Consider the following 16,323-nt stretch of genomic DNA (forward strand, 5'->3'; position numbering starts at 1 on the left):
AATTTGTATAGATTTGATGGTCGTTGGCTTTTGCTATTAAAATTCATTACGTACTGCAATATTTGAATGCGTAAGCTGTAAATTATGAAAACGATGAGGTACGTTTGTGCGTAAGCGAATTGATAAATAAATACTTCCCTACAAGAAATATTTTTACAAATAACGTCACCGAATCACATAGAAGTGTTAGAAATATTTTAAATCGTTAAACTTTTTGCTCGACGTATTTAACTGAATAACTTAATATATAAAAAAATAAAACATAACCTTTACTCAAAGTTTAAATTACATACTTATAGGTATATTTTACGGTAATTATAATTTCGAGTCAAGTAGGATGGCGGCGTACCGGTACATAACTGACTAGCAAGGATTACGTACGTAATACATGAAAATACATATAGATTGTATTGAAAAAGAGATTCAAGGAGTCTTAGGATAAATATTCTACAGTATACGCAATATATAAATAAAAGAATAATAGGAAAGGTATTTTGTCAAGCTATACATAAACCTTGCTTGCCGCTTTAAATCTACGAATTATGATTTTATAATTGTTTAATCACGCGGCACCCTTTAGCCATGGAACATACCTGACATTGGGCTATTCCTATGTATCTTGCTTGAGAACATCAGCTAAAGTATTCAGTAGGCATTTATGAAAGACGTACCTCGTAATCGATGTTTATCGGACAATCGCCGGTGGACCGTCACCAAATCGCAGTTAGAATTGCAAATGAATCGGCCGTTTGCTTTTGTGTCGTAAACCCAGGGATATGATCCAGTCACTTTTCGCGCCATTAAACTCTCGGACCGAATCCCCTTGCTGTTATTATAAATATGTCTCGTTACGTAAACAGATCAATCATATGTATACAATATATTACGCTATAGACAATTACGAAAGGAAATATATTGGATGAATAATTGGAAAATATAAATAAATACATTATATACATAGTCTGGTTTAGTTATTCTCTTGTTTTTAAAGGTCTAATTGGTGTTGTATAACTTATTTCATTCGCCTTAGCAAAACTAAAGCCTGTAAGGGCCGTAACTTGGTTGGCTAGTGAGTAGGAGATTACCATGAAGTAGCGGGCGTCAGTAACTCGTAGAACTCCTTGTTACTTTTCAATGTTTGATTGCATTTTGTGTTAGTAAATTTCTTTATAATGTGCTATTTCGCCGTAGGTTAGTTAGTCAGCATTTGTTGAAATTATTGATTCAAGATTTATGTATTTCCAGAGTTGAATAGGTTATCCTCATCATCTTTTATTTTCTTCTTTATAGTCAAGTGAATGATTAGCCTGCTCTCACATATTTGTCAAGAATAATAACACCAAGTTGTTGTTATCCAGTTCACGAAACAATCTTTCCTTTTTTCAAATGCTTATCTCACCATTTAGTAAAGCCGGCGTATTTTAAACAACAAGTTATGTAGATAACGAATTCTGACAGTCTGAGATATGTGCATCCCAACTAGTCCTGTCACCACACCAATGAAAACGTTTCAGCCAGCGTCAGATGACCCATCTATAAACACCCTCTCCCTATGAAAGAGCGTACGCGAAAGTTCTAATTAAATTGGTAATGAAAAGTCGTGGGCCAAGCGGCTTTCGCTTTGGAATTGAGTCGTAAATGTCGCGGCGGGCTCTGTGCTATAGTTATAATACTATTTATCCATACAAAATAAAATAGAAAAAAGCCTTGTAGTGATTGAGTCGCTGAAGTTAATTATAGTATCGTACTGGTTTTGTAAGGGTAATTATAAAAGATTATCTAAATGAACATTATTTCAAATTAATCCAGCCATTGCTGTTTATCAAACTAAAATATTCGTTACAAAGAAGTATATATTTTCAGCGCAAGAGCACCAATGCATCATTCGATATTTGAAAACTTAACCGATAGCAGGATTTGTGAACTGATTAGAAAAAAATATATGCATTGTAAATATCAAGTTTTTGTACACAACGGCATTCCAGTGTTTATATTATGTGCTCACAAATGCGTGTACCTAAGATTAAAAATACAGCCAACAGAAATTTTTGACGCACGTGAAAATCTGTAAAAAATCAACAAGAGTAATTGTTACAAAACACAGAACAGAATTTACGATCGTTAACACGTCCAAGTCTTAGATCGTTAAATAAAAAACCCTGTAAACATTTTTTTCTAATATAAGTGGGTTGGTGCGATCCACGGGAAAAAAAGCCGTGGCAATCGGCGCAAATCACCTATTTTATGTAAACTTCGTGACTTTCCACCATATCGAATGACTTAGAAAGGATTTATAAGGTTAAGAATACGAGCAAACGCAGGGCTTTGTCAATTTGAGTGATGGGTGGAGCTCGGCCTCCGAAAATAGACTGACATGTGTTCTACTGGTACCGGTTGAGGCGAACTGCTTCTAACCGTATTTTCGATGATATAGTACTTTGTAGATTTAATTTAATACAATAGTTGGTTTACTGAGAAACACCTCATTTATACGTTTTAATGAGAAATAATTTTGTGTTATTCTATTTTAAGAACGCATTTCGGGCGTAATTTCTATCTGTATTAAGAGCTATTATTATAATGCCGATATTTTATCGTTTAACTAGAAAAAGCTCATAGGATCAATGAAAATCTTTTAAGATTTTCTTCTTAAGCTTTTGCTTGCTTGCGTGTTTTATTTGTCTGCTTTCATAATGTAGTGACTTAGTAGCTTTCATAGTGAATGTTTTTATCATAACATAATAGATCGATTAGGGCAAAAACTTTTTTATATATTTTAATTTTTTTATGAAACATTTTCAGGTTACAGTGCCCGTTCACGCAGACATCGCTTGCTAGTTTACGACAAGGTGAATATCTTATCTGGATATACATAGATGCTATATATATTTATTTTTAAAGAACACTTTTTATTATAAAAATAATTAGCACGTAATATAAGTTTTGAATTACCAAAACATTAAAGACATAAAGTCCATAACACTGATACAATCCCAGAACAAGTTTAATATATATATCTATCCTGTATTTAAGGCAGTGTACGAACGTAGATAGAAAGCGCTATTAACATGCATCGTACCATTGGCCCGAGTTTCCTAATGTAAATATTTATAGACGGGCGCGGCTCAGGCTATGTTTGTGTCTGTCACTCAACGACTCTGAACCCAGCATCACATTCAAGACAGCTTTCTCTTAAGACCAATCTTTATAATGTAATTACTATAGCTAATAATACTATAGTAATACACGTAGTATTTTATAAACCGTCAAGCATACTTGAGGCAAAGTGTTTTAAGTTTTACTTATTCGTATTTTTGTCCGATACTGTAAGACGAGTTAATGTTTCTTTAAGGCTATTTTACTCCGTACATTCCGTATTCTTATATAAAGTTTCTTTTTTCAATTCATTAAATTTGGAAGTTATTGAGAATTGCTGCGAGCTCGATAATTTGAAGCCAAACCGATCCAAGAGATAAGAATATCAATGGATTATATTGATCGTATTAAACAAAATTTTCTGACCAGTTTTTATATAAAGAAGATGTTTCAACTACATTTTTCTTATAAAATATTGTCGCTATTAAGTATTCGGTTTTCTCAAGAATAGTTCTGACGTAAGACTAATGGAAATTGGCTAACATAAACTTAACATTTTCTATAGAGAGACTTATTCTACTGCAATAATACTTTAATACTTATTAGTGGTTACCTAGTACACCTTGCGTTCTATTTCCATTTGAAAATATAACTTAATGCTGAATGAAATGACCTTTAATTTGCAGAATTGGAAATTAGAATGAGAAAAAGTAGAGCTACTATTCTATGTAATAATCCATACAAGAAAAAGATTATTTGAATCAACCGTTTCACTATTGTTAATATCCTAATTACTCTCACGTGTGAATTAATTCTTTGACCCAAGAGGACATATTTTATTTCGACAAGTCGGTCTTATTATAATAATGCGTTGAATAAATTCGCATACAATACTTATAGCATTACTTAGCGTGTTATGTGTTTTTTCTTTTGTTAACTTGACATATTTTATCGCTGTTTCTTGTGTAAACAGAACATGTATTTTCTATAGGTGTGAAATGTAAAGGGATTTATTGGTTGTAGTACATTCTTTTCTTCGGTTTGTTAAGGGTGTTCTTTGAGGGGTAATTTCAAAGCGAATAAGCGCATATTTTAAAACCACGTGGATAAAAATTGGATTTAAGGGTAAACGTACCTACTAGTGTAACAGTGAAAGTCCTAAGATAGTAAAAATTGTGAGTCAGAGACCGCGACCTTGCCATTGACATAGATTATAATTATAATTTTAATATGTCTAGTCTAGGATTGTTCGCGGTGAAATTAACAGACGATAAAATTAAGTTTATATTCACAATAAAACGTGAGTGAGTTGCCGTCATAAAGTCTCGCGTTTTTTATTGATGGTAACTCGGCGATGGTCGAGTGACGCTTGCAGTTTGGTTAAACGGCAGTTTATGGCTATTTTACCTCCATTAATCGCTTTACTACGCACCGTCCGCGCCCAGTAGCAACCAATGACAGAAAACATTAATGCTCATCATTAAAGTGATTGTAAATTATCTGAAGGCGTATTACGTTTTAATTAGATTAATAAAGTTCTCCTTTGGAATATGTATGTTGTAGTAACCAGCATTTCCAATGCACTTACATACCTATACGAAGTTGTTACAGAACTAATAATATTTCATTACAGTATAATTAAAAATAAATTAATTAGTACAGATTTTTAAAAAAAAAATTATCATGTTTAAAAAATTAAGAAACAGGATTCGGGAATGATAGATGCGGGCGGGCGTAGCGCGTGTAGGTGATTAGATCTGTGAGGTTCATCCTCCCGCCGCTAGATGTCTGACGCCACGTTCCTGTGTGCGTCTCGGCGCACACCGTTGCGCCCGGCGCCGCCACTCCGCGCTCGACCGCGCTGCCGATCGCGCGCTTCGCGTATATTACTTGCTGTTCACGCGGACACCTTACGATAAACTCGTGACTTAATTTTTTTCCAAACAAACTACTTGGCAACTAGTTTCCAATACGAAATTTTAAACCAAATAATAACTTTTGACCGTATTTCTCATAATTAAACATTATTAAAAACAATTATCAAGAGTAACAGTGTTATTGGACTTTATTTCTTAAAGGTTACCGCTCGTCATCGTCGACGAGTTATAGTTTTTCGCCTGCATCTAGAATTTGCGATATCGCCCGGACGCCTGGCTAAATCGGGATCCGCGTTTGACTTTCATGTGCTGCCTCTCCGTGGTCGCGTGTACGCGTGGTGCGATGTGCCCGCGACGCGCGTGAACTGCCTGCCCCCATTCCTGCTCCCCCGTGGCTTGTCCGGCCGCCACCCTGTACCCTGACAACCATGTCGGGGGCCTCGGCGCGCCCTGCGATGCGGCTGCCGCGTCGCCAGCGCCCGCCTCCGGGCACTCCGCCGGGCCGGCCTGGTGGACCATGATGAACGGCGTCGGCGGCACGCTCTACGAAGAGCCGCATCCCTCGCCCCCAGGAGGCTCACCTCCAGCCGCCCCCGCAGCAGCTCCGCCGTCTGCTTCCAGCGCCTCCCCGGCTTCGGTTGGCTCTAACCCGCCTCAGCCCTTGCACATACCGGCTAAGCGCTATGAGCCCGAGCCTGGTGTTATCAGGCACGCTCAGCAGTCATGGGGATATCCGCCAGATGCGGCTGCGTCTTTCGAGCACCAGTACCCGGCTGGGCCTACTTATTATAATTTACCAGTTGAGAGAGAACGCAAGTCCGCTTTACCCTTCTGGCCTGCGAGTGGAGGAGATTATAAACCCTACGCTGATGGCTGCCATCAAGGGTTTTCGCAGCCGTGCTGGAATTACCCTTACGGGACCCCACGGAGTGACCAGCCCCTTCCTTACGTCGGTGGAGAAGAACGTCGAGCTGCCGTCTCCGAGGCTTCCGGGTTCTCCCACGATGCCTACGGTCTGCGAAACTATGCACCTGATTCTGTATCGAGTGGACCCTATCCTCCGCCGAGCGGGTTACCAGGTCAGTTTCTAAATTTATCTCAGTAATGTTTTTTTAATCACACCACAACCGTACGTTCTTAATGTCCGGCTGTTCAGCGACATGTTTGTAATCTTTTTACAAACTTATCGCACTCTACAAACCTATATACATTTAAACATAAATTTTTGTAAACAAGTTTCCATACCTTTACCTACTGCTACTGAATATTATTATAATATATCGTGGTATAATTAGGTACTAAACATAAATCTTTTAATATATTTGCTTTCAATATGTTAAAATCAGTTTTTGTTGTCATATAAAATAATAACCAAATTATATTATTTTCTTATTTTTCCGTCTCTCGTAGTAATATATAGTTTTAATCTACTTACCACTAGATGGCGTTATAGCTCCGCACACAGGTTTGCCGCCGATGTGTGCGAGACGCCCACAGCTACATACGCCGCGTGGTATATGCGTCTGTGTGGGTGATATTATCACTGCAAAGCGATTGCACCGTAGCCATTCGTCGCATTCAATGCACTTGTATTTTTACGTATATATTGTAATGGCCGACGTTCGACACGACATTAAAAATTAATTAGGGCATTCGATAACTATTCATGATTGAGTATAATATGATGTAAAAAACAGACATATTTTAAACTTATATCCAATTTGGTGCTTGATTCCCCTACTACTTTTGTATCATTAGAAGTAAAGTACAAATCAAAACATTTTCCCACACAGCACCATAAATTTGATGAATGAACGAAACACGTGCTACAAATGTTTAAAAACGAACCGTAAGCACCGTTTTATAGGCAATGTAAAACGGCGCTATACTACCGACAATAAATTAAGTTTACGTAAAATAAAGCGCCAATAAAAATGTATAACTAATAAACACGGTACCTGGTCTTTAACAATCTTTGAGTAGATATCGATAAACGAAATATTGCCCCAATAAATTAATACGCCGATGATGTAATAAAATTACGATTAGGGTTTTTATTCATATTAAACGTTTCGTAATTTTGTTTTTAAGGAAACTTTTTTTACTTACCAAATTAATGCATTTACCTACGTAACCTCCGCTTTACACAGGGGTTTAGATTTACTTCAGGTAATCTGCTACTGAGAGAACCGGTCGCATAAAACGGTTCTGTACTAGGTATACACTCTAAAGCAATGCCCATTAAAACCACCTCCGGTGGTTCCACTACGACCTTCAAAGAAGCTCTCAGGGTCGCTTTCATATATTGAGACCTCCAGACGCCGTATAACATATGTGGACTAAGTACTTGGCTACGGCGAACTTACCATTTCTCTCTCTATTTACGTAAACTTTCTTTTTTGTATGTACCTAGCAGGAGGCAAATGGGCATGAAGCTCACCTAATATTAATTGCCCATGGACACTCATAGAACTTGCCAGAAGGCTCGCAAGTGCGTTGCCGACCTTTTAATCATCATGTTCGAAATCTTATAACTAGTTGATCAATGGCCGTAGTACAATTCCTGAATTATGGAAGATATGACATAATTTTGCGTAACATGTATAATATTATGGGCCATTAAATGGAAACAATTGTTGAAAAAGTTAAACGAGGTGTTCGCGTCACTTTATGATTGTTTGTTTATAGCCCACCTGAGTTGACATTGACTTTGATTTGTAAGGCTTTGTTAATAGTCTGATTACCTAACTGCTAGTATTTTCATTATAATTCTCCATATAAAAACATTATGGTATTACTATTATCAAACAATAAGTCCAATAATAATTAGAACAAGCGCCCTAATTAAGATATAAACTCTTCTTTAAAATCGCCAATTTTCAACGTAAATCGTTGAGTCATAAGAAAAATATACTGATGTGCGAATCTCGACTCTATGTGTCGGTGTTAAGGAAAAATATTGTCGTGTAAAGTTTTCAAAGATAGCTGACTCCGCGGTCGGGTAGGTAACTTTTATGGGCGAACGGAACCCGCGCTTTTATTACCGATGATCGCTACCTATCCTCTGTTAATTGACAACTCGACTTGTCATTATGTTCTCTTTAAACAATTGCGTTCATGGAAATATTGGATGCGCCAATGGTTGCAAAATTACATCCCACTTGACGTTAATTCATATGACCGCGTTTCGCTTGTAGCTGTGAAGGTCTATTCATATCTGAAGTAGCGAGATACAAGTAATATTGTTAATTATTTAAGCGCAAGACTGTAAAGCGGGATCTAGTACACACGAATTGTACATTCTGCAAATGCCAATGTGACGTAACCTAAACTAGGTTTTATATTTACGTGCTATTTAAAGCAACTTAATAAAATGTTGCTCATAAAATAAATGACGACGTTGCGGTAGGGCGAACTAGTATATGTTAGTATGACATAATGGTTTTATTTATTGACCGTAACTGCATCAAAAGTAGTGCTTCGGTGTGATTTCCAACCCGATTCAAAAGACAATATAATCTACGTCATCACAATAGAAAAATATTGCTACACATTGATTGTGTACTTAAAATAAAATGCCTTTATTAGATGTCGTTTACTAAGACTTTTTGAATTGATCGAGTAAACTAATGTAATTTAAATCTAATTTATGTACGCATACATAACGTATTGTGTCCAAGTCATAATTCATAAATGTTACAAGTAATATATTTTACCAGCTTCCTTTACGATATTAATTGCTTTGCATATTCAAAGTATGTTAAATATGATTGAAAACAACTAATATGTCAGAGCAAAATAAATAATTGGACGTAACTTGAGTGGGTCTTACGACAGTGAGCATTCATTTGTTAGACAATGCGGCATCTATTTCACAATGTTCACACAGTACCGGTTTGAATAATAGGAAATGGTGCAGTTGCTTGCAGCGATGCCGAGATCGATGCTCGCATACAAAGTTAGGTGTTAGTGATCTCATCAAAAACACCGCCTGCCCTAATCAATATATGAAGATGCACCTTCAATTGTTTATCATATCGTAGTTGCATAGAAATAGTCGCATTACGTACCAAATAAGTATAACGATAGATAAGTACGCATTAGGTCCCTGATATTGCTGCACTCGAATCTTTATCAAAATTGTTTAGCCGAGTCTCTTTATTAAGTTATAAAAATTCCGTATGAAAAACAACTTATGTCGACTCTTCATGAATACTACAACCAAGCAGCAGCTGTATTAATTTTGTTATGTTTTTGTACAGGCTCGCTGTCGATGTCCGTCGGTGTCGGCGTAGGCTGTGGCTCCTCAAATCCCTTGGACTGGACCGGTCAAGTGACCGTGCGGAAAAAACGCAAGCCATATTCCAAGTTCCAAACCCTTGAATTAGAAAAAGAGTTCCTTTTTAATGCATACGTGTCGAAGCAGAAGAGATGGGAGCTCGCCCGAAACCTGAACTTGACGGAGCGGCAGGTGAAAATATGGTTTCAGAACAGACGAATGAAGAACAAGAAGAATTCGCAGAGGCAAGCTGCGCAGGCGGCACAGAATAATAACAACAACTCGAATGCCAATAACCACAACCACCACGGGGGCCACCATCACCCGGCTCACCACGTGGCCTTGCACCACGCGGCTCCAGCCAAACACCATCAGTGACCCGCGCCCTTCTCTGGGACTTACCCCCTTCACCATGGTATAGCCAGCTAAATCCGCGGAAGGCCCAGTTGAGAAAGACTCAGTGTGTTGTGTTCGATGGTCGTACTTAAGGTTAGACGTCCAATGCTTGTTACCGAGTAGATTGCTGTACCGTGTTGTACGTAAACGGACGCTTTGCCGGCCGGGTGCCGGTGCGCCGCGAGTCCCAGAGAATCTCATAGTAAGATAATCATTGTGTTGTCGATTTGTGTATAGTATTAATTACGAAATGTTCTTGTAATTTTAACGATTTAAGTGTATGAGTAGTTACGATTCCTGATATTGTTAGAAGCTTAGATTAATGCAGATGTATTTGGAAATTATTTAAGTATCAATCGAACGATTTCTAGTTAGTTTTATTGAACGACATTTGTATGATATTTGTGAGACTGCTTTATTGTTGTATTCTTATCATTGTTCGGAAAGTGGTTGTCTGAATCAGTTACATTTATTTTCGTTACCAAATTGTTATATTGGGTTGCTTTTGTGGCAGTTATTGATATTTTTGTACTGCAATACGGAAGTAGAGTTATTTGTGAGAGAGCAGCCATTTAGTCAATTAAGTACCTTTTTATCGCAACGACTCTATTCCCTTATAAATTGTAAACGTATTCGAAAGCAAACACTTTGATCAAATATTTATTACTGTTTAATTTCTTCATTTTGTTATTTTAAATTATGGATTTCTGAAAAGCTTTAACTCGGTTCCAGTAGTTATACATTAAGTTACTGTTATTTGAAAATATTGACGTTGATGTTATAATCAATATTAGGTAAAATGGGCGAGTGCATTATATTGTCCTCTCGTGTACTGTTCGCTTAAGCCGATCTGCAATTTTTTGTTTTAGATATTTTATTATTTATTTATACTATGCAGTCCAATTTTATAATTATTGTATCTTGCTCTACATCGAATAAAATAGAATTTGTACAGTTATTAGAGATAGAAGTATCACCTATGGCAAAAGTCATACCAGTTAGATTGTCAATGTATTTAGCTTACATTTTCCTATTTTATCGTATATCTATTAAATGTTCTATCGTAAACTTTGTAGTTCGCTAAATCTTGTTCTAGACATAGGTGTTTTGTACAATATGGCGACCTCATCTAGGTGACCGAATTTCTGCGTACAAGGCATCTTTTAAATATTAAAAGCTACGACAATTATAACCACACCTTATATTTTTAAACAATGATAAATGAAGTAGGTATCTGAGTAGCGCCTGTTTCATGATCCCTACAAGGACATTAGGAACTAGGTGTGGTTATGATGTATAATCTTTGACGTGTCGATTTTGTAGTCTCTGATTAGGAGTATTGAAAAGCAATTTATGATTATATGGCAAACAGTGTTAACACAGTTAGGGATGTAGTTTTAATTCGTAACTTATATTTGAACAGATTTGGATATACCTTGTCGAAGTCAGTTGGTTATCTCATATGGCTAACACATTTGGTTAATATGTAGGTACCTAAAAATCTAGAAGTATAAATGAAATACCTTTTCGTAATCGCAGAAATAATTTTCTATAGATACATATTCTTTTTAGTGTTTTCAAGACAAGCAATAATACACATTTCTCTTGTATATTCGCAATTTTATTAAATTTCTCTAAATCTATAGAATAATAGGAAGTGGAAATTTTAAAATTTCTTTTTGCATAAATTCTTGCTTTTCATATACTCCTAATATATGTAAAATATCTCAGTAGTAGTTCAAGATTAACCGTTCTTGATAACATTGTACAGATAAATTAATTTAGTTATTTAATCACGCCCAAAAGTGTGAGATTTTGATAAGTAACGATGTATAATAATAAAAAAATGAATGTTCTCGACAGTATGACGAATTTAGAAAAGAATGTATGAAAGGAAAAAATTAAATATTTCGTCGTGTCCTTGCTTATTTTCTTTCAATTTCGTTCCAGTCTTCACTTTGGTCTTAGTATAATAGGGAGCCAACTTCTACTATTTGATTATTATTTTAAATAAAATCCAATTAATTGATGTCCTTTTTAAAGGATAATAAGAATATTTGTGCTAATGCTTTGCTTCTTCCGTGTAGACTGAGTTGTAAGGTGGTGGTGTCAGTCAAACTGTCTACATACTTAGTAGCCCGGGCCCAGCAGGAGGCGAAGAACCCACCAGACCAAGCTTAAGTTAATAAAGTTTAGGAAATGGGAGAGTAGACACACCCCTGCTGTATAGTTTGGCAGTGGTCGAGTGGCAAGTAGGCTATTAGGGGTCCTAAAAAACTGACTGATTTGTAGGTAGCAGCAGAAAGCTAAGTTTTTATTGAATTTTAATAACTATCTTGCTCAAACTATAGGTTCAGAAGTATATTTCATTGCTGCGTTTTTATTACAATAAGATAAGTATAGTATAAGTAATGCCTAAAACGAGTCCTTAGGAATTTAACAGCCATTACCTAAAAGACGAACCACACGTTAACGAGATAGAAATTAGGTTTTTTTTATGTTCATATATTTTAATTGAAACACAGCTTACAGGCACCAAAAAGCTACTGAGAGGTTCATCATTGGCAAAATAGCTACACCGCAGAACACATTTAAATTAACATATATATTAACAAAGCTAAAGCCTTAAATTAAAACAACATTTGATTAACAGATAAAAAATGATTAGCCTTTTATTTTTTTATTTCCCACACAATTATTATATTTCTATAGTAAAGAGCAGTGTTGGCGTAGCAACTTCAGCGTGTGACTCTCATCCCTGAGGTCGTAGGTTTGATCCTCGGCTCGACTTTCTTTCTATGTGCGCATTTAACATTCCCTCGAACGGTAAAGGAAAACATCGTGATTCGTGAGGAATCCGGCTTGCCTTAGACCCAAAAAGTCGACGGTGTGTATCAGGAGGCTGATCACCTTCTTGCCTACAAGACAAATAATCATGAAACAGATTCATAAATCTGAGGCCCAGACCAATAAAGGTTGTAGCGATTTATTTTTGCAGTAATCAGCTAAGCCAGAGTACAAACAAATAGGTCTACTTTTATAGAAACCTTATTAATTATAGTTATGTTTCGTTCGCGTGAGCAAAACCTCGCCGCTAAATTAGTGTGTGCGTGCGGTACCAACAGTTGTAACTTCCGCCTTAGATTCTTGCCTGGAAACTGCAGACGTAGTCTCTTCCTTCTCTTATAATCTATACAAGAACCTGACCTGAAAGAAGCTTAAATAGGTATACTGATACAGCAGCTCTCTTCTAATGTGTGGTGGGTTATGACCAGCTCATTGTGCCCAGAACAAATAGAGTCGAGTACATAAGCAGAGATAAATATAATAAGAGTAAGTAGCCAGTAGGGTGGAGTAGAAATACATGATTGCACTGATATTCTCCACGAATACGCCACAAGATTTTCGCAACAGGAATCCCTGGTCTCTGTAAACGTTTTTGCATAAGTATCTTATTTGTGTTGCGTAAATTCCACATTAAAATCTTCCAATTATAATTTCTTACTAACCAATAAATAGTAATATTAAAAAAAAACATGTTTTGAGTACTACCTGTGGTGGTAGTAAGTGGGTACCTACCACCACTACCACGTAGTACCAAGTCAGTAAATTAGTAAAACTAGGTAGGTATAGGTAATCCATATATAACCCATCAGTATTATAGCAAAGAGACACTAACACCCGTCGTTACTTAAAGGCTAAGTTTTACTTACCTATATTTTCTAAAGAATAATAAGCAAAAAAGGGGTTTCATTTAAAATAAGTCACTAGATACTAATTTTACTTGACTTATCGGGCGTCAAATTTACTAGGTAAGTTGTACAGATCTTATTATAAGTTGATCAACAATCCAAATTAGAGATAATTTCATAGTTGACTAAAGCTTACAGTAGATCTTCTTTAATCAAACTTCACTCAAACTTCTATTCTGAGACATGTTTGTATGTCGAACAAACCCAGTATCACAGGTTTTTTGATAATTGAGCCACGGACGTGTTGTTATAAAAATCTAGCGCCCTGTCCCGGCTTCGTACAGCTGTACATGTATTAATGATTTATGACCATTTTTTTCACAATTGTGATAAACAAACATGAGTAGAAGTACATTTAAAACATTGTACTGACTTATCGACTTAAAGCCCTAGGTCCCCTAAGTGGGGCAGAGACAATCCAGCGTAGAATCGTAGATCGGACATGGACAGTTCTCTTAATTTCACTCCACGACATTCCAGCTTCCTTCGCCTCTTTAATGATGCTTCGTTGTTAGGTCTGTTTCGGGTGGCTACGTTACCTTTTGGCTTAAGGATTCCAGTCGAGGGCTTGCTTGGCAAAGTGTCTTGGATCCCAATGGCCCATCCATTTCCACTTTCAGCGTTGTATAGACCTGTTAATTGACACCTTATTGCATAGTTTTTAAAGCTTATAGAGTTTCTCAAAACATTGTTTTACTGATTTTAGCTAAATAGATAAGTTCAACTCAATTAGTATTAGCGCCATCTGTTTTTGAATAGAACTTTAATGAACAAATGTAATTTTCAATGGACAATATAAAACTTTACGCAATTAGTAAAACATTAATATTGTTTAAATACGTATAAGTGTCAAATTATTAAATTAATTTTAGTTTTTTTTAATAACAAATGTCACTAATTCAAGAACACAATTGGCTTCGACGATTCGGGATTGCACGCCATCTATGGGAACGTACATTGTACGTTCGTGAACATATATTCCTGTTTTATCTGTATATACGATTAAAAATATATAAGACTAACATACATATATATCTGACATTTACAACACTAACTGTTTTATAAGGTTAAGTTTAGTACTTCTTCCAAAATATAAGGCTTATAAGGTAACATAATTTTAATTAAAAACGTCTCCAATACCAGAATACATATGAACGGAATGTCTTATAAATATTTAATCTTTAGACAGTTTCAGGACCTGTCTTAAGATTAAAAATACTTTTTCTTTACAATTTTTTTCGTTGTCACGTCTAGTTGTTTGTGGGGCAGAGCCGGATAGCGGATAAGGCTGAAGTTATACAACGTGCTAACCATCGAAGGAGCTACAAAGGGCTTCGCTGCTGCCCCGAACAAGTGTCATCTTCATTGTCATGATTGTCAAAAATAGGGAATAAGGAATAAACTGTTTAAATTGTTACACTGACATTGTGTTGAAGTTTTTCTTACATGTAACATCATCTTGATGGTTGGAGGTCTTCCACAGTCCGTTTCACAAGGCATTCATTTTCTCCTACGAACTAGCGAACTGTGGAATCGACTCCCAGTGGGGGGTCTTCCCTCAGAGATACGACCTCCAAATGTTTAAAAATTGAGTGTACTCCCCCTTCAAAATGGGTGTCTATGGGCTGCGAAGACTGCCCTTTTTGGTCGTCCCGCAAGCTCGTTTGCCCCATTATAAATTATTAAAAAAAAATGTCAGAAGTAGCAATCAACGTACAAATGATCTTTTATTTACTTACTATTGATAGGTATAACAAGATTCAATGTCAATCTATAAAAAATACCTTGCCAGAGCTACTCTCTGCAGGTTTACTTCTCCCAAGCATATACATGAAACATTGCCAGGGCGACTCTCTGGACGTTATATGCATAAATAATTACTCACAATGAGCCTTGCCAGGGCGACTCTCCAGAGGGTTTATATGAAGGGTACACACTTTTACGTACATATTTTCAAGTTACGTGGGCCTTGTAGTGTATTCTACAATGTAGAATTTACAAACGGTAATGTTATTTCTTATAATGTAGGATTGCTTTGTTAAAATGTTTTGCTTTGTTCGGAAACAATAAACTATTCCGTATTACTATTTCCGTAGGAACTTCAGAACGGGTAATAGAAGCTGAAAATCGGGAAATGATTGGATGACTATGTCTAGTTATAGATATTATACACATATTATAACGTTACATTACAGACAGTAAGTGACTACAATACCTATACGAAAGAGTGGCGGAGAGAATATTGCCAGTTCTTCTCTTCCGTTCTACGCACTTGATTTGAGAACTGGCAGTGAATGTAAAATTAGAATCATGTTCTTTTTTGACGTTCATAAGTGTACATTGTGTTACCTACCTATATGAATAAATGATTTTGACTTGACTTGACTAGTTAAGGATTCAGTTCAAGATTTCTGTGATACGCCGCAGTTTTTAGATTCTGTATTATCCTTTTGTAGTGATTATAAAGTGAGTTATATATGTAGTGAGTGAACTAACTTACTTGTGTGTATTAAACAAATAAAGAGCCGTAATGTTTTATTGCCATTTTTAGTGTAGGGAAGTATGATAACATCGTTGAGTTGTATCATGTAACGTCATAGCCAAACTGATCTGTGACCAACATTTGCTGATTGAAATTCACTAAGATTTAAAAAAATAGATAAATTATTAACCCTAGAAAGATAATGTGCGCCTCAGAGGCGCCCGCGAAATATATATTTCGCTGCCATTTTGTTACCGACGCGCATACAAGTTTGTGTTTCCGGGCCAATTCAGTCCTTGGTCATCACTTCCGAGAGACTACTGCTTCTGTTCGGTAAGTACCACAGTTTTGCTGTTAGAGCGATGCGTTGCGCTCGGGAGGCGCATGTTTATCTTTTGTGTAACTTTCGCCACTTTCATAGTGATTTTGTTTTTATAATTT

At 36.4% G+C, this 16,323-nt stretch overlaps 1 protein-coding gene across 3 annotated transcripts in view; it reads left to right on the top strand.

Annotated features, from left to right (window-relative positions):
- The window catches only part of LOC125049611 (homeobox protein abdominal-B-like), an 83,293-nt gene extending 71,725 nt beyond the window's left edge, over positions 1–11,568 (top strand). For all 3 annotated transcript variants that reach the window (XM_047648999.1, XM_047648998.1, XM_047649000.1), the window contains exons 4-6: positions 2,803–2,849; positions 5,450–6,052; positions 9,236–11,568. In XM_047648999.1, the coding sequence (XP_047504955.1) occupies positions 2,803–2,849; positions 5,450–6,052; positions 9,236–9,630 (1,045 nt within the window). In that variant the 3' untranslated portion in view covers positions 9,631–11,568. The remainder of the gene's footprint in view (positions 1–2,802; positions 2,850–5,449; positions 6,053–9,235) is intronic.
- Positions 11,569–16,323: the final 4,755 nt, after the last annotated feature.

Source organism: Pieris napi, chromosome 5, assembly GCF_905475465.1.
Source record: "Pieris napi chromosome 5, ilPieNapi1.2, whole genome shotgun sequence".
NCBI classification, from domain to species: Eukaryota; Metazoa; Arthropoda; class Insecta; order Lepidoptera; family Pieridae; genus Pieris; species Pieris napi.